This window comes from Dermacentor albipictus, chromosome 10 (genome assembly GCF_038994185.2).
Source record: "Dermacentor albipictus isolate Rhodes 1998 colony chromosome 10, USDA_Dalb.pri_finalv2, whole genome shotgun sequence".
NCBI lineage: Eukaryota > Metazoa > Arthropoda > Arachnida > Ixodida > Ixodidae > Dermacentor > Dermacentor albipictus.
Window position 1 is genome coordinate 34737925 of NC_091830.1, and position 26148 is coordinate 34764072.

Here is a 26148-nt window from a genome sequence, read left to right on the forward strand (position 1 = left end):
TATTTGACAATACATGTACAAAAGTAAAGTTACCTTTATTAATGTGTTTGCCTTCGTAAAGTACTTCATGGACCTTCCGGGGGCTATGCTTCTATGTTGGCACGCTTGTATCGGACCATTCTGCCCCCTATTGGAGTGAATGACTACACCGTAGTCGAATGGTTAGCCAATCGAGCTGCTGTGCTGATGGAAGAGCGTTCGAAACCAACCATCGAACCAACTTGAGCCACCGAGTATGTAGCAACGTGTATAAGTGCCGCTCTTCTACAGACCCCTTTCTTGCCGACATGGGTCGTCATACATGCGGGACTTCGTAGGCACCACGGTTAGATGAAACTCTTTGACGAAGTCTTGGAGCGCTAAATATGCGCCACTCAGTCTGTGCTGTTCTTCAGTGTGAACCTTTGTGATGCGTAGTCAGGTCACTGGATATGTGCCAGGAGGTCTGCGCCGCTCTGCAATGAATTTGTTTCACGCCAACTAGGGTAACTATGTATGTGCCACTGGGAATCGGCTACCTCCACAGTGATGCAAAAAAAAGATCCGTTAAACTTATCCGATACATAGTGGAATCAAAAACTCCTCCCCTGGTTTCCTCAAGGACCCAAAATTAAAATTAAATTATGGGGTTTTACGTGCCAAAACCACTTTCTGATTATGAGGCACGCCGTAGTGGAGGACTCCGGAAATTTCGACCACCTGGGGTTCTTTAACGTGCACCTAAATCTAAGTACACGGGTGTTTTCGCATTTCGCCCCCATGGAAATGCGGCCGCCGTGGCCGGGATTCGATCCCGCGACCTCGTGCTCAGCAGCCCAACACCATAGCCACTGAGCAACTCAAGGACCCAAGCCCGACGCATTTGGAGGCTGCGCCGCAAATGCACTGGATGCGCACTAGTGTTTTAAGAGAACGCCTTTCAGGGTAACACTTTAGGGAACGGCCCTATGAATGGAATGGGTGCGTGCTGATGTTGAACCAATGTTTCGCTACTTGGGTCACAGAGTGCGCGCCGATGATGGCGCGGCAAGCGAGGAAAAGAGAATTCGCAGCATTCGCAGCATTCGCAGCTACAGCATGCAGCTATCGTGAAGCTTCCCGTCACCATCCTGTCGCTTTGTCTTTGTCTGCATCTCGATTATTTTTTGGTTTTTGAAATTTTCTGCCATTATCCTGGTATAACCATGTACCAACTAGCCCAACAAGCCACTCTTACGAAAGCGATCTGCGACGGGGACTGAGTGCATCGAGTGTTGACGGCTTCGTGAGCGCTGTGTTCCGCTTAGTTCACCTTGAAGTGAGAGGCAGCAGGAATGTGAATTCGCTCATTGCTGCGGGCCCTTTCTTGAGAGCAATCGTCTTACCCAACGGATGGACGCACGGACGGGTTTTCTCGTTGGGTAGGCATAGAAGTGCTTACGCATCGAAAAATCAAAAGAAATAAACCTTAAAAATCATACACACACTACACGCACATATTGCGGGTTAGCAAAACATGTTCCTTTCCAGTGCCCGTCACGTCCTTTTTATGTATGCGGTGCAAATTGTCCAGTGCAATGAGTATGTAAACCTACGCAAAAATTTGCGAGCCCGAATACAAAAAAAATTTGCTAATAAAGTAAGCTATTGAACATCATGCGTTCTCGCAGAAACATAGCTGTGCGCTTTAAAATTTACTATCTGCGGATATTATACGTTCATATTCTTTGTGTTGTATGTATAGTACGCGTTACATGTATTATATGTTTTATTTCAGGCTGGGAAAAAAAGAACAGCCACTCCGGTTCCCTCACTTTTGCTCGCAATATTCGCATGTGCCATAAGCTGATTTATCATTTTTTTATACAGAACACAAGCCTCTGTTTTGTAACCCGATTCAATAAACCGCTTTCCTTTCTCCTATCATACAAGACACTGACTAAACGCGACTGGCCAAGTTACCAACAGATGCGAAACAGGGGCGTGGTTTGGAAAATAAAGCTTGGTTTAATAGATCTATAACCAACACGCTTTACTTCAAGTTCTCTAGTCATCCTTCAGCAACTGCTCTCCCTTTCAGGGCGAAAGAGGGTTGATTTGTACGCTGTGCGTGTGAGGCTAAGCTACTAAACCTAGGTGCTCCATCATTCATGCCACCAAATTATAATTTATGCACGAATATGATGGACAGGATCTGAGTCGTGGGTTACATCAATACATGTGCATAGCGCAGTGGGAAGTGGCAAATACATTCGGATACGTATTTACAGAGCATAAAAATAGGCGACGGCAGCTTTTTATATTTAAGGGAGAAGGCACCTGTCTTGTATTTTTAATAAACCACAGAAAAACTCCGTAAAAGACAGTTTCGGCCTGACTGATTTCTAAAGCCAACCGCTAGATCGGGTGGATGCACCCTGCAGCAGTAAACTGACTGCTGTAATGAGAACACTGCAATTAGATGCTCAAGAAGATATAAAATCAATACTGGCTTAGAAAAGAGCATATCCATGCTTATAGCTTCAAGGTTGCGTCTTCAACCGTGCAACCACAAATGCACTAAAAACCAGCTATTACAGCGCTGGGTTACGGACACGTACATACTTTGTGCTGATGAGGGCGTGACATATACATTCCCGGCCATAATTTATACAAACACGTCTTATGCGCCTGTACGTTCCTGCTGAGAGTGGTGCTGGATATTTGTGTTCGGGGTGCCATGAAAATATGCTAGCTTAGTGAGCGTTCCTTCCAAAGTATTCGACGTTTGGTCTTCACTGTTTGCGTTCGAAGTTACGTACGCCTTTGTAAATGCACCTTGGTTGTTCTAGTTGAGCTTGACGGCAGTTGCTGTGCACTCAGAATTGTGCATCCAGAAAGCACACACACCGTGAAATGAGGAGAGAGAAAACGTGACATACAACGTGCTTTATTGCGCGTAGTCGACGGTGATGTTTCTTTCAACACAGGGAACATTCATTTCGTGTCGGGCCTCAAAGGCTGGTTTCAGTTGTGCAATATGCATTCAAATAATGGACCAGTAGTTGAGCATTAAAGAAAATATCAGAGCCAACGATCGAATTATTTTTTTCTTCGATGTCTAAGTCTGCAATGTGATAACATCTCATCTCCTTGTTTAAAGACCTAGGGTGGCTTGCACGAACACTTAATAAAGAAAATATTAACAAATATTAAACTCCTAGTCCGCACAAGAATGCGTTCTTAAATTTGTTATTATTTTTGTTATTAAATGTTCACTGCGAGCCGGCCCTCGACTAAACGGTTAGTTTATTATTCCTAATAGAAATAGTACATAGAACAGAGAATAGAACCCTGATTTGCGGGTTTAATACTAGCACAAAATATTCATTTTAATTCAGAACAAATATGACATTCATGATTCAGCTATTCGTATAATGAATTTGTCTCGCTTTACAGGCGACATTTAGGAGTAGCCAAAGTGAAGATCAGCGTGCTATATTGGCACGTGTGAAAAACGACCTCGTCACTGACCAACTGTGGTATTACTATGGGACGAAAGTGGAATCCTCAGAAAGTGTAAATTGGTAAACAAGATGCTAATATGAAAACTTAATTTAAGAAATGAACTATCTATTGAGCCGCTTTCCGAGTAAACTATTTCGTAATAGGATTTAGCTAGGCTTACAGGTCAAACCGAACAGCTCCAAGCGATAATATGCAACTTTAGCCAAACCTGCCTGCCTATAGTTGTCGCTGTGGTATATCCCAGTTTTAATTACAGAGCGATATTGATTTCAGACATATTTGCCATTATATTGCTCAGAAAAATTTGCTTGTCAAGTGTGCTCCTTGATTACGCAACAGTTTTGCTACAGAATTCAAGCTCTGATCCATTTACGGTGCAGGCCAGCTTCAGATGGCCTTCAACCAAACATCAATATTGGTGTCAGGCGCCAAAGGTCGCATTCACCAGAATTGCGCCCGACGACGTGCTTAGAGCAAAAGTGACTGTTCCTAAATCTATAGAATTCCTCGAAAATATGAAGAAATGTTTCGGCTTTTGAAGCCTCTATATAAGCCGACAGCAAGTAAGATGAAAGCTGCGCAATCGCAGCGTGTTCTCTTCTTTTTATTGACACGTAACAAAACCAGCAACAATAGAGAATCTCCCTGAAGATCTCACAACAACAAGCAGACAAATAATTCTTAATTCCTCAGCCAAATTTGAATCCAAAGCGCCTGAGTATAAACAGGCCGCTTACAAGATAGATCACAGTAGCGACTTTTAATGATGCATTCGCTGAATCATTTCAATCTTGAGAAACTAGGCTTTGTCAAAAAACTAAGGCAAGAACAGCTCTTTTCAGATTCCTCGTGTGTACTCAAGGCATCTCTTCTAGTTTCCACAAACGAAGCACCTTTTTCATTTTGTTCGGCCCTATCAGGCGACAGGTGTATTTCTTTCGTGACATCGTGGATTACCTGGAGAGAAAAATGCGAGAGCATAGCTGTGTATTACCAAGTGACTCGTCACTGACTTTTGGGAGCAGCGCAGCATAAACATGCTATCAGTGCCGGAGGAATTAGCTAACACTGGTCACCAAAAGAGCGTCACCGGAATCTTGTCACTTCACAGCAAAGCCAAATAAACGAAAAACCCCAATCAACGCTCTTGATGACGATGACGGAAGAGTACGTTGGCTTATGCTGAAAATGATGGACAGCATGTGGACAAGATTGTGCCTGATCTGTGAACCACCCTGCGCCAAACAGGGTATTTTCTTCTGCTCCCTGGTGTCAATTTCAGACCAGAATAGTCGATTTACCCTCTTCCCACGCATTGCTTTTGGAAATTAGTGAATGGTCCGAGTGACGCTCCATGCATATTGCAGCCGTAATGGGACAGTCTTGAACGATAGCGCACAAGAAATATACGGAATCAATAAAGTAATATCCTTACATTATACCAGGCGCGTTCAATGCAGTGATCGCGGATAACGGATAGTTGATGGCTGCCTGAGTGTAGTCAAGAAAACAACACTAACGTATTTGATATACAAGTGTTGGCTCTATTTTATGCGTCCGTAGCTGATACTCTGATAAGCATGTATTATTTATTTACAAACAGCTAATAGGATAGGGAAATACGACATTTACTTCTGTAGCAACTGAAGATGGACACACTTAGGTAAATACGAGGTCTGTTAGAAAAGTATCTGACCTTATTTGTTTGCGAACACCTGATGGATATGAAACAAGTTCGCTTGTATCAGCCGACCTTAAACCTTCATGCGCATACACAAATTTTTTCCCGCCTGCCTATAGCGTCAGTCGCTGTGACGCAGCGCTTGACTGAGGTAGTGCGCAGTGCTCTCGTCGGTTTTTCTTGCAAGGAAAATGGCAGAGCGACTGGAGCAGCGCTAGTGCACCAAATTTTTCGAGAAACTGGGCGACAGCCAAGTGGAGACCATTCGAAAGGTTCAGACGGCTTTCGGTGACGATGCTATGAGCAGCACACAGATTAAGGTGTGGTACAACCTGTTTAATGACGGCCGCACATCGATGCAGAGCGAGCCACGCTCCGGTCGGCCATCAACATGCCGTAATGACCAGGCCATTGCCGAAGTGAGTGCTGTGGTGATGTGGGACCGCCGTGTGACTATCCGGGAAATTGCGGTAGAGGTGGGCATCAGCCCTTTTTCCAAACATTACATTATGACCGAAGATGTGGCCATGAAGACAGTTGAGGCGAAATTCGTGCCGAAGCTGGTCACGGTGGAGCAAAATCAACTTTGTGTTGAAGTCTCACAGGACGTGGTGGATTCCACAAACAGTGACCCCGGCTTCACGACCACCTTAATCACTGGTGAGGAGTCTTGGGTGTACGGGTACGACCCGGAAACCAAATCCCAGTCGTCACAGTGGAAACATTCCACGTCACCAAGACCCAAGAAGGCCAGCCAAGTGCGCAGCAACGTCAAAGTCATGCAGACTGTTTTTGACTCCGGTGGTGTGGTACACCACGAGTACGCACCACAGAGTCAAGCAATCACCAAGGAGTACTACAGCGATGTTCTCCGGCACCTACGTGATGCTGTGCGGCGCGAGAGAGCGGAGTTGTGGTCAACAGGAAATTGGCGCATCCATCACGACAAGGCTCCCACTTGATTGAGACGTTTTTGGCGAAATACAAGACTCCTGTAGTTCAACAGGCCCCTTACTCTCCTGATAGGGCACCGTGCGACTTCTGATTGCTTCCCGAAACCAAGAGGTCATTGAAAGGAGCACGATTTAAGACAAAAAAGGACATTATGGCTGCCACGACAGCTGAGCTAAACTCCATTCCGAAAGAGGTCTTCCCGGAATGCTTCCAACAATGGCAGCAACGCTGGCAGAATTGTGCGGAGTCCCAAGAGGACTACATTGAGGGTAATTAGGTTTATAATATATACAAGGTAATTAGGTAGTAATTAAGGTAATTAGGTCCAGTTATGCCAATTTTTTCTTCGGCCTAAGGTCAGATACTTTTCTTACAGACCTCGTACAGTTTGGTAAGCAGTCATAGCACTAGCCAAATAGACGTTGTATATAGGATAATATTGCGACATTTCTCTGCCCAAGAGCTCCTCAGGGTCCATTTATGTAATTTCAAGACTTTCGACATCATTAAAAAAATACTTGAACAAAAGCTTCATCGCGTTGAAATTGTCCTGATGGAGGTAAATGTCCACCTGCAGCGGGTACTGTGTCTACAATGTGGCGTTTGTGTGAACAATTCCGCCAACAACCGAGCTTTCATTGTGACCATCCCTCTGTGCTGGACCCGGAAACCGGTTGTGTTCAATGGCATCGTAGTCGTTGTCTGCATCTGTACCTTTAGGTTCATCGTAGTAACTGCTTACGTCAGCGTAGTACTCGATTGTTTCGAGGCATTGATGCTTGCTCCATCTTAGGGTCAGTTGGTTTTTGTCCATTGAATAACGCGAGCGGTACTGTGTTTTCCTTACTGATCGCGATTCGCCTGAGCAGTTTGTCGTTTTAGATCCTCCCCAGTCTCCTTGCTGCAGCTGTAGTGGCCATTTGCCGATCGGCAGTTGTAGAGATTGTGAGCTCGTGTTTGACTTTCTGGAGCTGCTCCGACGATGATCGACCTGCAATAGCAGGTTCTTTGTTGGGAACTCTTATCTCAGTGAAAAAGAAAGCACAACATACTGCGTTTCTCGTATGTGGTACACCTGTTAATTTCCAAGAAGTACAGTAAACCTTTCATTTGAACAGCAAGCTTTGTAGCATACCGTTTTATTTAAGATTAATTATCATGGCAGTCATCGTTTAGTCCATTGCAAGACAAAGGTGTTTGCGTGTGATGTCTAGTTAGCCGTTTATTATCATAATCAGCGGAGGTTATGAGGGCTCTAGGATGAACGCTGCGCTTGCTGATCTGCAGTTATACTATATAACTTCAAACTAAATTTGGTCCAAAATATCTTATTGTCACCACACCACCAAAATCACTGCCGTCAACGAATGCGCTGTACTTTCCTTGGAAACCGTACTGTAATTTCAATAGAACACAACATAACTTCTACGCAATTAACAGGCTGCCCAAGCCTATTTATTAGCTAACTTTCCACCTCAATATTTCCTGCTATGTATTCTCTGTAATCCACAGCACTGTCTTCCTGTCTCATCACGTTGGGCATATCGTGTGTCGTGCCGTCGCTCGGTGCGTGATCCTTAGTACTCGTTTTTCTCTCTTAGCCTGAGTGTTCGTGCTACACAAGTTAGCAGTGATAAGACGTACTGACTACACTCTTTTTTAGAGAACGCCGTAACCCGCTTTTCAGAACTTGCGAATGCCTGTCGTGTTACGATTCCCGAAATACTGACATTCAATCTTGTTTGCCTGAATCCTTAGTCAGGTGCCACAATTGCAATTTTATATGTAATATAGAGGCAACCGTATCGTGGCTTGGACCAGCTGGTGCCTGGCAAGACTCATGTTGATGCCGGGGCTAATCTTTCTGATTACCTATTCAGGATTATGTTTTGGGGAATTTTGTCTTTTGTCTCTTTTTGTCTTTTTGTCTTTTGTCTCTTCCTTATACTCTGCTTGGACTCGCAATCGTGCGCAATTTTAATAGTGGTTTGTTACTTTCTCGTAGGCTTCCTTTAACGGTATGTTGTAATTTAAACATTTTCTTGGTGCTTTTGTAAAATAAGATACTCCGATAGTAGGCCCTTTCCGAAGTGAAACACAATACTTTACATTTAAAGAAAAAAAAGCGTATTGCGATTAGACACTAGTCAATGAATTTCTAAGAATTACTGCAGAAGATGAGCCCTGCTTTATAGCACAAAATGATAAATCTGACCAACAGCAGATGAGGACTTAAGACTAGGTTCAGAGGATCAGGGAAAGGCTGAGAGGGAAAAGGTCGCAGTTTCGCCCAAAAAGCGAAGTATCGACTGCGATAGAAAAGTAGTAGACAGGTAAACGAAGTAAGGATAGTAGCTTTATCAGGCCCTATAAACTCGTGAACATTCATTCACTTACGAAATTACCAAGCATAGTTTTATGCGCACACCTAAGTGTAAGCACACCTCGCTCGGTTATCGAGCACACTCACTGTCAAGACGCGGGCGTGACAAAGCACGGCAGCAGTAGCGAGCCAATTTACGTTCACGCTACCTGTCGCTGCAATACGAACAAAGCATTGAGAACAATGCGCACATGAAACTATAAGCCCCCGGCGAACTTACACTCTGTACTCATGGCAGATCGCTTTCTACATAGGGGCCTCGTGACCGCGTAGCCGCCGGTTTACAACGCCCCTCCTCCTTGAACCGCCATCGTCGGATCACTCTAACACGCTTTCACTCGAACATAGAGCATACGGCACGTGGCGCCGATGTTATCACCCTAGGACTTCATACGGAACATCATGGCGATGGTAACGCCGATGGTTGACAAGCACCTGAAGTGTCCGTATGAACGTTACTGCAATGAAAACGAAGGTATGCGCTGACGTGGAAGATCGAGGCGCGTTTTCAACGTGAAGAATCGATCTGGAGTGACACTCAAAAAATACCCGTGCTTCCTGTCTCATCTGCAGTGGAATCTAACAATTTTTGGGGCGATGGTGCTCTTTCCAAAGGTGCCCTTGTTTTGAAGGGACAACTGCCACTACAACTACCAGTCAAGATAGACGACTATTTGCAAAGCCCAAGTAATTTTCTCGTTACCATTGATTTCTAACATGCTGCCGCTCATTCCTTTGCTGGTCTTCGCAAAGTGTCGCTCTCAAATTGCCTCGCCAAGTTTACTGCATCACAGTGACCTCTTAAATCTTATGAAGTAAGCAGCTATCCCTTTTTTTGCTTCTCCTAGATCCCCTTGGCATTGTTTCTAGATTGTCATTTCATGTCGTAATTGGTTTCATTCGTGATTGCTGTGACATCGTCGTTCGTTTTATATGTTGATTTGATTCTTCACGCAGTACTTGAGTTGTACCCAATGATTTATCACTGCTTTCAGATTGAGTATGTACATGGAACCCTCTGGTATACCAAATCGTGGGATCGAATCACGACAGACTTTCACACCAGGATTCCTAGGGTGAAATCTGGCATTCAAATCCGTTACTCAACGCGTGAGTGAATGGAAATATCGAGTTCCTGCTACAACTTGGCATTGGTTCACTGAAAAGGACCTCGGCGTGTTATTTTATTGCTTCTTTGGTATAAAGTGTGCTAGGTGCTCAGGAACGTTTCTTTAGTGTCGTGAGCAAATTAAATTGCTAACGATTCCATTAAGTTACGTAATATACTGTGCACAATAAGCTGTCCATAGTGCCATAGCTAGCATGCGTAACTATGGAGGGAATTTCGACTGCCACATTCGAGACGGGTGATTATTAGGTAATATATTGTTGGGTTCCAAAACCGTACAGTATAGCGCAAGTCTGACGCTAAATGATGGAAATAATGCGAATCTATATTGGCGACTACAGATTTGATTAAAACGAGGATCCAGGAAGGTCCGTGCCACATAGATCGTTTGTATTTTACGCAGGAGGAGTCGTAGTGACAAGCGCATGCACGAGTGACAAATGTGTTCAACATGATTTCAGCGCATGTGGTATAATACATGACTACGAAAAGTCTGCAGATAGCAAAAATTATTCCGATATAAAGGATTGTCCAATAAAGCAAAATTTCCACTGTTTCTCTACAAGTCGGTGGCACAACAGCTGCAAACATTTCCAATTTTATGAGAATGAATCACTCATTCGCTGCCATATGGGAGTGTGCACCGATTGCTGGAAATATCGTAATTCTGCTAGAACAACGTGCTGGTTCCCTGAAGGAGAATCTTACAATAATATATTTCGTCAAAGCATTTGTGCAAACGCTCAAGAAATGTTAACGAATACATTGATTTTAGCTCCTTACTAATGCATTCAACCCATGACAGTGAAGTTTACCGTTCATAAAGGGTCATAAGCCACGTCTTACATATTTTTTAAAGATATTTTCAATAAACACGCATGTCGTGTACATAATACTGTGATGATTTTCTTTTGCGAACGTGGCTGAGCTATGCGAAGTGGCGACGCTACATTTTCCAACAACAACAACAAAAAATCACTCGGCCCTCTTCTGGCCTTTCCTGTGCCTCTGTGCACATCGTGATATCAAGTGTACTCCACGTGACGTAAACAGGGTAAACGCTCTCGATTTGTCGACCTCCGAGAGCCTACGACTCTGTGAGGGCGCCACCATGCAGTTCATGGCAGTCGTACGCCTGCTCTTACTAGTTGTGTACCTTACATCTGCGCACGCGTGCTGCGTGTTTCGGGTGCAATACCCAGTGCCATATCGCTCGTATCTCCCGTGTCATGTACGAGCTGCCATATCATCCAGTCAACCGCACACACATGCACGCGCTCGACCAGTTACTTAACGAAACCAAAGGCATTGTTATTGGGCTCCTAAGGTACACAAGCCTCGAAGCGCTTGAAAGTCGTAGCAAACTCAACAACCTGTCCAAGCTCATCGACATGCACATATATATACTTGAGACGAGACTTCGCGCCACAAACGCCGAGCGACACACACTCATGCTCCTCGGTTAGGACGTCCACACAATGCCCATTTTGCCCCACAAGACGCCGCCGTGGCAAATCACGGCTTTCACCAATTGCAGGCCACTTGCTCTCAATATGGACCCTAATGAGCGAATGCGGCGCCTTGCATATGCTAAGAGGCAGCCTACAGCTACGCGTTCACTCCCCTTGACGGAACGCATCGTATACACGAACGCTGCACTGTCTGCAGACGGCGCTAGTAACACCTGTTATGCAACAGCGTGGTACGACCAGACAAATGAAAACCAGTGCCAACACCACCATATATCAGCAGAAGCAATGCACAGCACCCGCGCAGAGCTAACGGCCATCCTAGATTATTTGGAGTGGGCCCTCGAAACTTCGTCTCAAACTGACCCTGTTCATCATCATGTGCACAGACTCCCAGGCTGCCCATCGGGCATGCGCTAATGTTCTTTGTGCAGATCCCGTACTGCAGAAGATCCGGCACCAGGCACGCCTGCTCCGCGAATGCGGTGACGATGTTACCTTCCACTGGGTCCCGGCTCACTGCGGCATCCCCGGAAACGATAAGGCTCATAGACTGGTGCACGCTCATCCCTCTACCGCACTAGCCAGAGCCTCCGATACTCCTTATCTCCTCCTAGCTACCACACTTCAGCTAGCAGACCCGATGGCAGACAAGCATGCGACCAAACAACGACGTGCCGCCTACCTGCAGTGGGCAATCCACTCTCTATACCGCCGCTTCCCCCGAAGGTATTCACACGGCGAGAGTCAGTCATGCTTCGGAGAATTCAGACAGGCACCCTCCTTACTCCTCACTTGCTGAACCGTTTCCACAGGGAGGGGGGGCACACCACCACCCTTGAGTGGGTTCTGTTCCACGCGCAAATGGCGTGCTGATGTCAACCACCTGTGTTGAGAGTGCCCTATCTACATCTCACTGAGGCTTCGTGCCTTGGCCACCATACAGCGGGCACCCTGTCGATCTCGACGAACTTGGGCTTGCCCGTATACCACGTCTCCGGACCATGCCACTGAGCTCTGGCGAGCACTGCTGTTGTTCCTCCAGGACTCGGCGGCACCACCGGTTGGCGCTCGGCTCCGCGACAGCCACAAGAGTCATGCGGCCCCCACATAGCTGCTTCCAGGACGTTCGTTATTAAAACAGAAGCAGCCTCACCCTTCCGATTTTGCAATAATACCCCTCCCTTTCCACCGCAGCATCTTCGGGACATATTGAAGTGTAATAAACGTGGTTTCATTCATTCATTGGGCCTCATTTCTCTATTTACTGCGGCAGCATGTCCGCTGTAGACTCCTACACAACTGTCACTATATAACAAATTTCCGACCTCGGAGTTGTTAAGGGCACCTTTAAAAAATATAATACCTAAGAAAATGTGTAAGAACCAATGTGGAGTATTGAAAACAAAATTTTTGAAAGGGTATCTTAACTGCGACCTCATACATTTTGATCTGGAGTTTCAATAGACATGAATTTCGACAATGACGCTACTCACCGGAGCCTCTTCAGACCGTGAAGGCTGCGTTTGCACAATGTTACTTTCGGCCATTTGGGAGTAGCCACCTTCTTGACGAACCCCACTGTAGAGTCCCTGAAAATCAATGAGATTTAAACAGGCGAACCACACCCTGTAGGCGGTTAAAGCAGGAGGCCATTCCAGTTCACTTCATTGGGCTTTGCCGATTCATGGAATACTTTTCTACTTCACAAAAAAAAAAACTTGCTAGTCTTATTTCTTGCCAAGGAAAGCACATTCGAGCGGAGAAGAACAATGGGATGTTATTCGTGTTAAAATTATTCGTAGGAACAATAACCCTTTAGTAATTCTTTTTATCAACTATCTATGTTGAATCCGCCAAATGGTAAGAAAAAGGCCCATCTGTATTCCAGTATATTTCACTTTCGTAAACCGCAATTTTAAGGTATTATCCAAATACGAAAAAACGATATCCTGGGCTTTAAGGGGTAATGCAACAGCTGATAGTGAAGGAATCTTTCCAAATACCCTATGCTCCACAGGCAACTGCTTAAGTAGTCTTTATCGGTGTGAGGGCAGTACGCTTACAAACACACCGTGAGGTCGTTCTCTTGGTACAATCTGCCAAAAAGGCGAAGCGGGTAGAGCAAACTGCTGGCTTTGAAAGTGAAAATCTGTTTCAATCAGTACTCTCGCTTTGACAATATCACTTGTGGGCAGTGAATGAGGCCCGAAATATGAGAAATCGCAAGGCAGTAAGCCTGTAGCACCGATTTGAAATGCCACTGTATCATGGGATCTATGGTAGCTGACACCATGCACTTCACAGTCCTGTGCGCAGCTGAGGACACTACTCCACTGAAGGACGGATGCCTTAATTCCACGTAAGTAAAGCAGGCAAACAAAAACCTTACAGAAAGCATGTCTGACATCGTCCGACCACGCTGGGGCACATTTATATGAAACAAAGCGGGAACGCGGGAAAATGGGAAAATTTTTGAAACATTATTTGAACTGTTGCCTAAAAAGATATGATAGGGTCTTTTAGTTGACAGCAATTTTGACAATGACACTTCAATAGTAAACTACTCACTGAAGTCTCTTGAGACCGTGAAGGCTGCGTTCCAACAATGTAACCAGCGGCCATTTGGGAACATTCGCCTCCTTGACGAGCCCCAAGGTAGTGTCCCTGAAGGTCACCGAGATTTAAAAGGCGAACCGCATACTCTGAGCACTAATAGTGAAGCAGTTTATTGCAACGCATTTCCTAGGGCTTTCACGAGTCATGATACACTAGCGCCGTTTATCGGTTGCTGTAGGTGGGACAAATTTATAGGCTGAGGTATGCTGAGTAAAATGAGGTAAGAGAGGATATTTCAAAACTGTGAAGTTGATTGCGTAACTTTTACTGCTTTGTCAGATGTGGTTGATACGTGATAGCCAAGGCTCGGTACATTTATCGTAAAGAAGACAAGTAACTGTATACAATTTCCGTACGTTATTTTTAAAAGCGCATGTAGAACCAGCTATCGTATTGTCCGATAGCGCACGTGTCGAAACCGCAATACTGAAAATGGCCGTACTTTGTCGCTCTCAAAAAAGAAAATCTGGAAAGCAATCGTCTAGTGACGGCATCACCGAGTATCAACCGTGAGTAGATAGCGCGTGCTGTCAGCAACATTTCTGTAGTTTTATAGATTTTAAAATGACATTCACTGAATAAGTGCAGTCGTAAGAGAAAGCAATCAACGAAAGCGCCAGCTCGCTTCCCGCAGGCTCATTTTCTTCTCCACCTCCTCTAAGTTCTCTGTATCTGCTCTTCATATGACACAAAGAAACAAACCAATCAGCGCATATTATTCGAATATTTACTAAATCTACTGCGCAGTTCACGTTGAGCTTGCGCAGTTTATAAAAGAACGTTCTCTATTATTCCAGTCAAAGGCCTTACAGGAATTGAAGCTTATGGACGCTTTTACAGTGGAGCTGTTAGAACCTCGCTGGGTTTCTCTTGACGTCCGCAGCTTCGACAAGCCGGGAGAAAGAGAGAGCTGAGAGAAAGGAAAGCAGACTCTAAATATAGAATCGCGCAGCATAGCGACGAGGCGTCGGTGGTTGGCACCTAGCGAGGGACAAGGGCGGAGCTTGGAGAGAGAGGGCTGAGAAAGAGGGAACGCAGAGTACAAAAATAGCATACCGACGTGGCGAGGGTGGGTGGTTTCTAGCGGGGAAGGGTTCCTAGCGGGAAACCCCAGCTCCGCTAGTCTCTGGTGTTTGCGATAGCACAGCCAAGCATAATTTTTTTCAAAGAAAGGAATCTCCTATTGCCATAGGAGTGTTGTGAACATATATGTTGCTTTAACTGCCATATATACCTTGGAGTTTCACAGGACTCAACCTTTTCTTTATTTTAAGGGGGATGTGACTATAGTTTTTATAGTTTAATAGCTCTATTGCACTACTCACGGTCATCACGTGACCGTGACGCTCCCGAAATTGCTCATTCTCTTTACTTTCTATAAAACTTTTGCTGCCTCTGATACCAAGTACATAACGTGATTACTTCAATGGGCGATATTCCTTGGTCACATTGGCGCTCACTTACGTGCTCAGTGATGTCATCAGTAGGTACATCAGAATGACTCAGCATCTCGTAACTGCTCAGCAGGCTGCCCATATCCGATGCCACGGCTGCCACTTCCTGCGCAGTCACAGCACAGCCAATACAGCCTTCAGAAAAGTGTGCTCAATGTTCATGTTCTATATTAACATCCCACGTTGTGATCAGCAACTGCGAGTATTTTAATTCTATGTATATTGATTTGCTGTTGAAACAACATCCGGGATTGTTACGATCGAAAGAAATGGCAGCGAAACAGGCGTGTACATTGTACCTAAGTGATGGTAAGCCTTCAACTGAGAAAGCAGAAACGAAAATATTACGAAAAGATTGGCGTGCTTGAAAAACTATAAACCGCACGAACGAAGTGTCTTGCGATCTCACCAGCCGCACTTCTTGATACGTTATCTTGTCACTTATTATATGAACAATAGCTATGTATAGGGAGGGCAAGAACCATGCCTCTCCTAATTCGGTGTAGCAATATTGTGTCGCTTGCAGCTTCGAGTGGCATTTTCATTGATATACTTATTCTTCATTTGGATGACTACAGCACTATAACGCTACAGTTGCGTACCTGGAGTCTATGAATTATCTCCTCTACACATCTCCCCATTGCGACGATCACGCAGCGCCTTGATTTCTGCACCACAATATGTCACCAGGATTCACTACCATTCTCAACGGCAAAGGTACTCGCAGCAGGGCGACATGGGCCACATTCACCGAAAGCGATACATTACTGCCATTTCTGAAGTCGACATGGCCTTTGAGCAATTGTAGTTCAGATGTACACGTCAGTACTGACCGACGCCCTCAGTGTTTTCCTTCTTTATTTTCCTCTCCCTCTGTAACACGCTTTCCTATGTATGGCCTAGTGAACCGCGAGCGCCTGGCTTACCTCAATGTATTTTCACCTTTTACATCTGTCTGTCTGTCTGTCTGTGGATATATTATTTAGTTGGTATGACATGGTAAAATTTTAATAAAGTCCGGCAGATCGTGGGTCTTCACGAAGCGGGCCGCTCCCACGTGGGAACCGGAAGGCCGAGCCTCTCGGCCGCATCGTGGGCCTGCTGGACAACCCAAAGTTGGTCAGCCAGAAGAGGGTTGCGGAGAACCACCTCCCATCTCGCCGAGCTGTTAGCGATGATAGAGCGTGACCGGGCACGCCGCCAGAGCATATGGTCTAACGTGGCTATATCTCCACAATCGTTGCAGGTAGCGTTGGTGTAAGTATCCGGATAGATTTTATGTAAGAGCGACGGATTTGGATAGGTATTCGTTTGTAGTAGACGGAGCGTTAATGCTTGAGCTCTATTGAGGCGCGGATGAGGAAGAAAGTAGGTTCTACGGCTGAGATACTAGTCTTTAGTAATCTTGTTGTAGGTGGAGGGCGTGTCCCTGTTCTCTGGGGAGTCGGCCTCCGATTGGGCGAGGGTAGCGCAGTGGGCAAGCTCACGCGCAGCCTCGTGAGCCGACTCGTTGAAATTGGGAGGAGCACCCTTTATCTGACCCTGATGTGCCGGAAACCAATAAGTGAATTGGTGCCTGATTGCCTTGCCCCCAATAAGTCTGAGGGCCTGTTTGGAAACGGTGCCTTTTTCAAATGCTCTGACTGCAGATCTTGAATCACTATAGATGACATCCCGTGAGCTATCCAGCAGGGCTAGTGCAATAGCCATTTGTTCAGCTATTTCGGAGTCCCTCGTTCGAACCGAGACAGCATTGGTGATTCCTTGCCGACCATCAACAGTGACGATGGTGAACGCCCCACGTCCTTTAAAAGAAGCGACAACCACAGAGCTGACCTGTCGCTGATTACTCTGTATTAGCCTAAGGAGGTTGGCCGCCCTTGCCCTCCTTCTACCGCAATAATGATAGAGGTGCACGTTCTAGGTATTGGCGCGACCGTAACGTTCACACGAATCGACGTAGGAAGGTGAGAGAACTCCTCCGCTATTCTATCGCGGTGATATCCGAGTTCCTGCAAGATGGATCTCCCTGCCTTCGTTGTTGTGAGGCGAGTTAGCTGTGCGCGCTCCTGGGCTTCTGCAATTTCTTCAAGAGTGTTATGAATGCCAAGCTGTATTAAGCGCTCTGTACAAGTGTATACGGGTAACCCGAGAACCCGCTTTGTAATCTTCCGAAGCTGTGCATTCAATTTATCCCGCTCTGCCCGTTTCCATCGATGCATAACAGATGAGACGAGAATAGTGAGTTGAGCAGTAATTATTAAACGTTTGCTGAAGTTCGCAGGCGCAAATACTGTCTTATGAAAAATAAACTGTTTCAAAAAGCACTCATACTAATTGCTAATTGCTGAAATATGACATTACCAGAGGCTATTATATGAAAAAAAAAAGTAAACCCGAGAGGGTATTCTCGAATGACCGCTTTTGGGGATACTATCACTTTCGCGTGAAGCAGCCCAAGGTATGTCACATGATCGTAGCGGTTCTGCTCAACCAGTCAATCAGCGTGCACTGAAAGTGTTATTATATGAGAGAGGGACCATCATAGAGTATGCATATTTGGAATAAGCAGTTTTGGTAACGAAATTGTGCCGTGACGCATGCATGTTTGTACTACGCGGACAAATCCGTGAAGGCCAACTGCAAGGAAATGCTGGACCGCATAAAAAAGGCGGCGTGACCTAATGTAGATGTACAGAAACATATTTTCGAAATTTCATGTTTGAAATATGAGCCATAGTGTCGTAAAAGCTTCCAACAATAGCCGCGACTGATACTGTAACTAAAAAAGCCCACCATAAGAGCTCTCTGGAAGTGATCAATGACCTAACGTGCAGATGCTCGGCATCACCTCCGAAGTGTCGGAGGCAATGCTACTAAGTACCATAGTTACCGCAGCCACCACGGGTTGCTGCGACAAGCCCTCTCTGCATGTGAGACACTCAGCCTACCACGTAGTCTGATTGGTCTCTGTGATACCTACAGGCATGGATACTCGAGCCAGCACGAGCACCCGGAATATGCGGCGGCCCTCGGCTCGCTGAAAAACGTTCACAGGGGTGTGCTGTGATTTATGTGAAAGCGACACCACCAGATGCACGCAACGTCTGTTTAAGTGTGGTTTAAAGGCTGCCAACAAAGAAACTTTACAATTACCAGCCCTGCATAATTCCCAAGATTGCTGCAGTTCTATATACTCCTCATTGACAACAAATTTACCCAGTCTTCTTTTACGGGGGAATTGTCCAACAAAGCTTTAGCTGGGTCACTCCTATCTAAATTCACGAGGATGTAGAACCAAATATAACAAATTATCAAAGTTACTTTTTTGACGAAAACCATAGTGGGAATTTCATAGGGCTCAAAACAAAATTTTTGAAAAAATCTTTCAACTGGAACATAAAACAATTGGAGACTGACTTTTAATACCCATGAGTTTCAACAATAACAATTCAATCTTAAGATACTCACTGCAGTAGTCGCTTCAGACTGTGAAGGCTTGTTTTCCAGATTGTGATGGACGGCCAGTTGGACATCGCCGCCTCCTTGACGAACCCCATTGCAGTCTCCCTAAATATCACATAGATTTTAACAGGAGAACAACATCCTGTAAGAGCTAATGAAGTTGTCGATTATATTACATCATGTTTTGATGACTCATAGAATAGTTTTCCACTTCACGAAAACGTGTAACTTGCTCTTGTCAAGGACAGTACATTTCTGCCGAGAAATATGAGGAAACGTTATTCGTGTTAAAATGATTCATAGAAGGAATAATCCTTTAGTAACTAATTTTCTTATCTGTTATGAAACCCCCAAACGTTATGAATGAAAAAAAACGCTATTGGCATTGCAGCATGTTTCGCTCTCTCAAATCGCAATTTTAAGGTATCATCTCCGTGTACGAAAAAAATTATACGTTGAGCTTTGCGGGGTAAAGCACAAGCCGATCCCAAAGGAATCTTTTCAAATGAGCCGTTAATCCAGAGGCAGCTGCTGCAAAGTCTTTATCGGAGTGACAACAGTGTGCTTACCAGTATCCCGGGCCGTCGTTCTCCTGGTGCAATATGCGGAATAGGCGAAGCAGGTTGAGCAAACATCTGGCGTTGAAAGTTATAGTCTGGTTGCATCGATGCTCTCGGCGCAACATGGTGTCGTGTGGGCAACGCCTGGAGCACAAAATATTAGATGAATCGGCATGACACTCAACCTGCAGCACTAATCCTAAATGCGATTGCATTCATGGTTGTGTAGTAGGTGGCGCCAAGCACTTCACAAGCCTTTATTAGGCTGACGAGACCGCTACCGTGAAAGACGAAGACCCGAATCCCATTTAAGTGAATCACGAAAGTAAAAATTTCTCAGAATAAGTCGCATGGTTCGACATTTTCGTTTTATGCTGGTACACACTGACATTCAACACAGCGGGAAATGCTAAAACTAGAGGAGCAGCTCAAAAAAGATTATAAACACAGCGCGAGGAAAGCACATTGTTGGCACAGGACCATAAAGTTCTCTTAAGTGCCAAACTGATGTAGAAGGAAATTTTTCAAAGTAACAATATATGTGTAAGTTGCTATAGTGCACACGATTTGGGCAATGACAGAACAATGCACTCATGTATGGATTGTGAAGTTGTCCTCCTGGTTCAAAGTGCTCAGTGGAGGAAACAGGTCGAGCAAACGTTTAATGTTCGAGGTTAGGATATGGGTGAACCGGTGCACCCACCACAAAATCTCGAAGTGTGAGTGCCTGAAGGAGTAAAGCTAAATTCGTAGTATACCAGAAAACATCACTGCCGCAAATATCTTGTACCGAGCTGCGTTCTTACCGTAAAAGTGGAAATTTTAAATGGAGCCGCTCAAAAGCCGTAACGTGCGTCCACGCGACCACTCTAATGAAAATCAGAGATATCGAAGCCACGTCAACAATTGGAAATTAGTCTAAAACTCGACATGATGAGCGGTAGTATTACAATGGTAACCAAAACGAGGCATTAAAAACTCAAGAACCTGAAAGCAAGATACATTTTATTATCGCCTCTAAAGAAAATACTGCCTAATGAGAGCGAAGTATTTTCTTAGGTCTGTATTCCTTGAAGATGATGCAGAAAGACTGTTTCTACAGTAGCAGTGGTTCGCTAGGTAACGACAACGTATGATTTTCCCAATGTGTTTTTTCCACGTCACTGAAGGACGGAAAGATTAACACCATATGAGCAAATAAAGAAAGCACAAAAATTAAATAAGAGCATGCACTGTAGCAATTAGCATTACTAACGCAAGCCTATTTATCTAGATGCACATAACGGTGAGACACGAGACCTGAGCAGCAACGGCCCATGGGCGAGAAATCACCGGAGTGTCACAATGTGTTAGTTATCAGTGCATTTTGCTTAGGCGCTGAGGATTTTACAGAGAAAATGTTTTCAATGTGGCGAGTCTGTGAACACAACTATTTCACAAAGTATTTACTAAGGTAAGAACATGAAAACAATGCACTTACGTGCTCATTTGGATGGCCTTCTAGCGTAGGAAGTAAAATAGGTACAGCCGGTAGAACGCGCTCTTGGCTTTCATGTTGAGGGTATTCTTGACCTGGAGCTCTGATCGGAGCAGCTCCTGGCGTAGGCAGCACCTGCAGGATGAGAGGAAGTATATATTCGGAGTGCACTAAGTCAACATCGCAGCAATGTCATTGCGTAGTGAGGTGAATGGTCGTTTTATCAAGTGTCCAATGCAGATTTTCTTAGCTATCATTTACTGAGCGAAAAAAAAAACACGGACTTTTCTATGCAAATCTACGTGAAGAGTCGTGACGAGTCGTCACCAGTAATTCTGTTTATCATATTGACCGCAAATAAGACGGGGACAGAGGGAGAAAGCACATAAACAGCACGGGCGGTTTATGTGTTTTCTCCCTCTGTCCCCGTCTTATTTGCGGTCAATATGATATACAGTAAATACCAACTAGGCCAATGTGAAGTTCTTCTGAAGTAATTCTGTTGTGCGTAATATCCAATGTTTATATAAAAATGTTTATCTAACATTCCAGTTGGCAGGGTAAATATTGAAATGTACTTTGCACCGCAGAGAATCCTAAGACATGGCAATATGGGGTGTTTTCAGTATACATCACATGTTTTTCTTTTTTCGGCAAACATTGATATCCTTTATGTATGGAAAATACCATGTGACGCTAAACCCACGCGCAAGGAATAGCAGCGCCACCAAACAGTCCCAATTCAAAAGGAAGCATTTCCCTCGTCTTGATATGCAATAATTGTTGAAACGTGCTGTTTACCGCCCCCATTCGGTCACAGGAACACACAGGAACAAACAGTACACAGGAGCAGCTTGTTTTCGTATTGAGACGGACTGTTAGCGCTGCTATCCCGTGAGCACTCAAAATCCCGTATATTCAAAAAGTAGAAAAGGCTTTGATGTCTCCAAGAAGACATTTGATTGGACGACACCTTCAGCGCGACTCCTTGTTTGGACCAGGAGCGGCTAGCAGTGGACACACGCCCAGCACGCATTGACCAAGTTCTCAACCGGCGCGCACATTTTGTTTTAACTGCATATGTAATTGATGTTTAAGTTTATTTGATTGTCACTCACCTCGGTAAATAACATGTTTAAACTGATGTCTCATTTTGAGCAACCGCCACAAGAAGTAGGTCAGCGAAACACTCCTTTGATAATATTTAGCAGAAATTCATATTCAGTCCATAAAACAAGAAGAATATACGCTACTATGGATCCCGTGACAAAATCACGATACGACCCATGATGATAACTGCTTTTGCAGTTGCAGGGTTCTTCTGCATTTGATCGCGCAAGGGGAAGGGGCCAACGGCTTGAAACTGACGTGACTCTCTGGGATTGCCCCCCTAATCTCACACAGCCACGCAATGTCACGTGACATGCCAGGTGTGCACAGCTTATTTGTTTCTTCTCTTAACACAAAACATGTCGCACTGCCACTAGTTTCCGCAACTCTTCGAAAATCCAGGGGTTTTAATGCACAAGGGTGCGCAGCCACATGATATTTTTCATATTTCACTTGTTTACTCAACTTGATCAGAAATTCAAACACACAATGTGTGCACTGCGCCAAAGGCTTCATTTATACGTCGGTTCTGATTCTCCACATTTCCGTAATTGACGTCGTGTCACTTGTGAAACCAATTAAGAAAGTTAGTTGCTTTTTTTTGCTAAGTGAACGCCGATGGCTACAATTTAGTGGCAGTCTTCTGGCCGGACTTTAAACATCATACACATGGTCTTGTTCACGTACAATAATCTGTTGTTTAAACTGGGTGCACGATAGCCGGGCGCCCTGTATATTATGCGGCGTCACTCACATGTGCTAAATAACCTGAATACCGCGCTTCCCTGAGTGACGGAAAGCTTAATGCCGCAATCAATCGAAGACAACCAAATGAAAATTCGACCGAAAAAGCAGTGCGTTTTGATAATCCTAAGCGATGAAGATTACCGTAGAGGCACCAAACGAGCCGGTCCAAAATTTGACATGCCATTAGGAGTTCGAAGAAAAGCACTCAGAATTCTAACATAGTGTTGTCGTAAACCCCAAGGCCAAGGATAAAATTCTGAGGCCAGCTCCAGGACATCATAGCTAGCTAGCTCACAGATAAGCACGAGGCTAGACAGCTGAAGGCACAAATTATTATTTGCAAACAACTTACCTTTCGGCTTTGCGCCCTTGGGTGTATTTATGCGCTAGCTAACTGCGATGGCCCCCGCACTACTCACCAAGAACTCACTGAATAGAACACTAAAAACTGATTGCCTAAAATTGAGCGACTTGACCTAAAGATTGCCGCAACATTAGATAGGGTGAGTGTCCTGTAAAAATGAGCTAACTGAACAGTCGTTTTTGTTCTTTTTGATAGCATCACTGCACATATTTTAAAGACATAATTTTTGAGTCAATGATCTCAAGGACTGCCGAATTTATTACAAAACAATTGTTGCAAACGCCACCGAAGATGATCGTCCATATCAGGGATAGCTTCATTTTGTGACCATCTTCTTATCCCCATGCCACCCGTGAGTTGCAAAACCCATGGATACATATGCAAACACACGAACTCACCATCTCGCTGCCAGTCTCACTGCCAACCACAATGCCAAATGATTCCTGGGCACACATATATTACATAATGACAGTGCCTCAATTGAAACTCGACTTTGACCTTCACTATCCTTAGTATCGTGCTGCAACTGCGTTGTCATGGCTATCCAAGCGTGTACGCTCGACGAAGAAATACCTGCTGGAAATGGGGCGCTATCGATGTTATTATTAAGGCTACATGGTCTTTGTGTCACTTTGGCACGTTTGTTACAAGGGATTGGCCAAGAGGGGACACATGTAAATATTATCCCGTACGCAGTGCCAAGTGGTCTGTTCCGTTATATCCGAATTAGCGCATACCCTGTGACCCGAGTTGTCTACTTGAGCTCAGTCTGAAGACAGCAGGCACCACAAGCCATGTGGCCGTAGTTGACTCTCCTCTCATAAACGGTCTGAAACATACAAGTCTCAAGGTAGGGTGAATGAGCCAGAGGGCTATCGCTTTAAGGGCGGATGGCACTCAAAATCTGTTCAAGACAGCCTTTCTCGAAAATAGAACCAATGAATACTTCATCTTAAGGTGAATATGCCCAGCAAATGGCGCGCTTGTAGTTGAACAACAAAGAATTCAAAAATGTCGCATCTGATGCATACCCGCTCGTGAATGTGGGCGTGGCTTGTAAAGAGGTTGCTTATGTAGCAACTTTCGCTATAAATAAAACTGCGCAACACCAATGCGAAAAAAGAAGGAAGGCCATGGCAAGCGGTAGAAAAAGTTTCGTCATGAAATCTGATGCAGATGTCGCTGCAGGATACGCCCCAAGTGCGTACTAAGGTAGTCGAACAGCTAAAACTTTCTGAACAAGATTTCTGAAAATGTTGTTTTGACTGGTCTAAGGAACATTTTTCTCTCCAATGAATGAACGCCTTTCTGTGAAAGTTATATCAATAATTGCTAAGTGGTCATTGCGGAAACTGAACAAAATTATTATAATTTTTGAATGAACACGTTGTTTTTATTTACAACCTTCTTCATCCGAAAAACACCTAGTTGGAATGTAAACTGACTGAATAAACTTTATTGAAGCCAGGAAGAGGTGGTGGCTGGGCCTAGGCTTCCCATATGGCGTTACGGTTGGCGTGTAGCGCCCCGGGAAAAAGGATGTTCCACCAGCATGCCTCATCGAAACGAAGCACGGATTCCTCATTTGCCATGGTTGTCTCGAGTGGATGACCGGTCTGACAGGGTACCGCAGTGCTTACAGACTCCGTCGTATGTGCGCATGCCTAAGCGGAAGGAAAGATGGATGCCTAATTTGCGGTGGTTATCTCGAGAGGATGCCATACTGGCGGACGCCCGCAGCGTTCACAGGTCTCTTTGTGTGTGCGCGTGAAAACCCTTTCCGCGAACCAGACGGGAACTCCGGGCTGCCGCCAGCGGAGGCACGCTAGTGAAAACGTCAGATGGGACACTGGATCAGCGACCTATCCACAACCAGACGCCCTTTCCATGAACTGTCAAGCTCTGCAGGAGAACTTCCGCGAACCAACATCACCTAGAAGAAAAGATAAGCGCTTAGGATCCCGGACCTGCTGGTTGCCACCTGCGGAGGCGGGCGCGTGAAAGGTTGCCGAGTGCGTGTGTGCCGCCGACGAGCGCCGTCGAAATCAGTGCATATCACGTGACGTTGACGTAGCAAGATCCCGCCTACAAGTTTAGTGGGCCTATTTAAGGGGTCCCACAATGTACTTTTAAACTTCATTCTCCTCTTCTTATCTTTCACCAATTATTGAATAAACCATGCAAGTTTCGCAATAGAAATTGTCTCGTCCTTGCCTGGTCGCCATTGTATACCGGATGCCTGCAGCCCGCCGACAACGCCACGCTACCCAATAGTAACGTTGGTCGAGCTTCGATAAACTGGCGTCGCAAGAACTGATCGGCAGCGGTGGGGCTAACCTGTAGAACGCAACAGTGGGGACGTCGAGGTGTTGCCTCTTCGCCGCCTCGCAGGCTTGCTGGGTCACCCAGAGTTGGTCGTCAAGGTTGGAGCTATGGTGGGCAGCGTGCCATCTCGACCAGAGGGTCATGGGGTTAGTGTCGCGGTATTATTGTGTACAGTCCCAAAGCACGTGTTGAAGTGTGGCTGCCTGTGTCAAATTCTCAAAAAAATATTTCAGGACTGAAATTATGAAATGTATATCTTTTGGCTCGGTAAAATTTCCGTGTTGTAGGGAAGATGCACGAGCATTTTCGTTGCTCTAGAAGGAGTAGTTGCTCTTTAAATGTTCCCTTACCCAAGTAACAACTGTGTTTCATTTATGTTTTTATAAATTCTATGCTACTCAACCACCTTTCTCAAATTGTCACGAGGAAGAAGTAGAGACACATTAAAATACGGTTCCTAATTTTGACTTGTTTGTAGCCAGTGGAAGCTGACATATTCGCCAAAAACGTTAAAGTCATCGGTCCGGGTATCATCCCCAGTAAAAAGGCACTTGAATCAATTTTTATGGAGATACCGGAGAAAGAACAATGTAGAACTAATCAGTGAGCTCGGTTTCGGAAGGCTGCACGAATGAAAGCACTTACGGGAGCAATTTCAGGTCTCTGCCTCGCTTCCGGTGAACTTGGACCATTGGATCTTTGTAGACAAACGCTGATATGCTTATCCATGTTTTTGCTTTTCACATTGCGATTGCATATTGGACAACTCAGGCGGGCGTTGTCGTCGACCTTACTGAGGTCACTTGGCTGTAAGTAAAAAAAAATATTCGGACGTATAACAACAGATCTGTGTGTTGAGACAACTTTCAGCAATTATGTCGCTTGGTCATGGGGGGAAAGTGATCTTGTTTGAATTCTACGTCCA

At 45.0% G+C, this 26148-nt stretch overlaps 1 protein-coding gene across 8 annotated transcripts in view; it reads right to left on the minus strand.

The window, feature by feature from the left end:
• LOC139050464 (uncharacterized) overlaps positions 1 to 26148 on the minus strand; it is a 60540-nt gene that overhangs the window by 19293 nt on the left and 15099 nt on the right. For 3 of the 8 annotated variants that reach the window (XM_070526879.1, XM_070526878.1, XM_070526882.1), the window contains exons 6-12: positions 25869 to 26030; positions 20681 to 20812; positions 19210 to 19344; positions 18647 to 18745; positions 15186 to 15281; positions 13674 to 13769; positions 12599 to 12694 (exon numbers count right to left, since the gene is read on the minus strand). In XM_070526879.1, the coding sequence (XP_070382980.1) occupies positions 12599 to 12694; positions 13674 to 13769; positions 15186 to 15281; positions 18647 to 18745; positions 19210 to 19344; positions 20681 to 20812; positions 25869 to 26030 (816 nt within the window). Of the gene's footprint in view, positions 1 to 4241; positions 4444 to 6683; positions 7113 to 12598; positions 12695 to 13673; positions 13770 to 15185; positions 15282 to 18646; positions 18746 to 19209; positions 19345 to 20680; positions 20813 to 25868; positions 26031 to 26148 lie in introns of those variants that run through there. The other 5 variants (XM_070526883.1, XM_070526877.1, XM_070526876.1 and 2 more) reach the window with 5 other exon arrangements.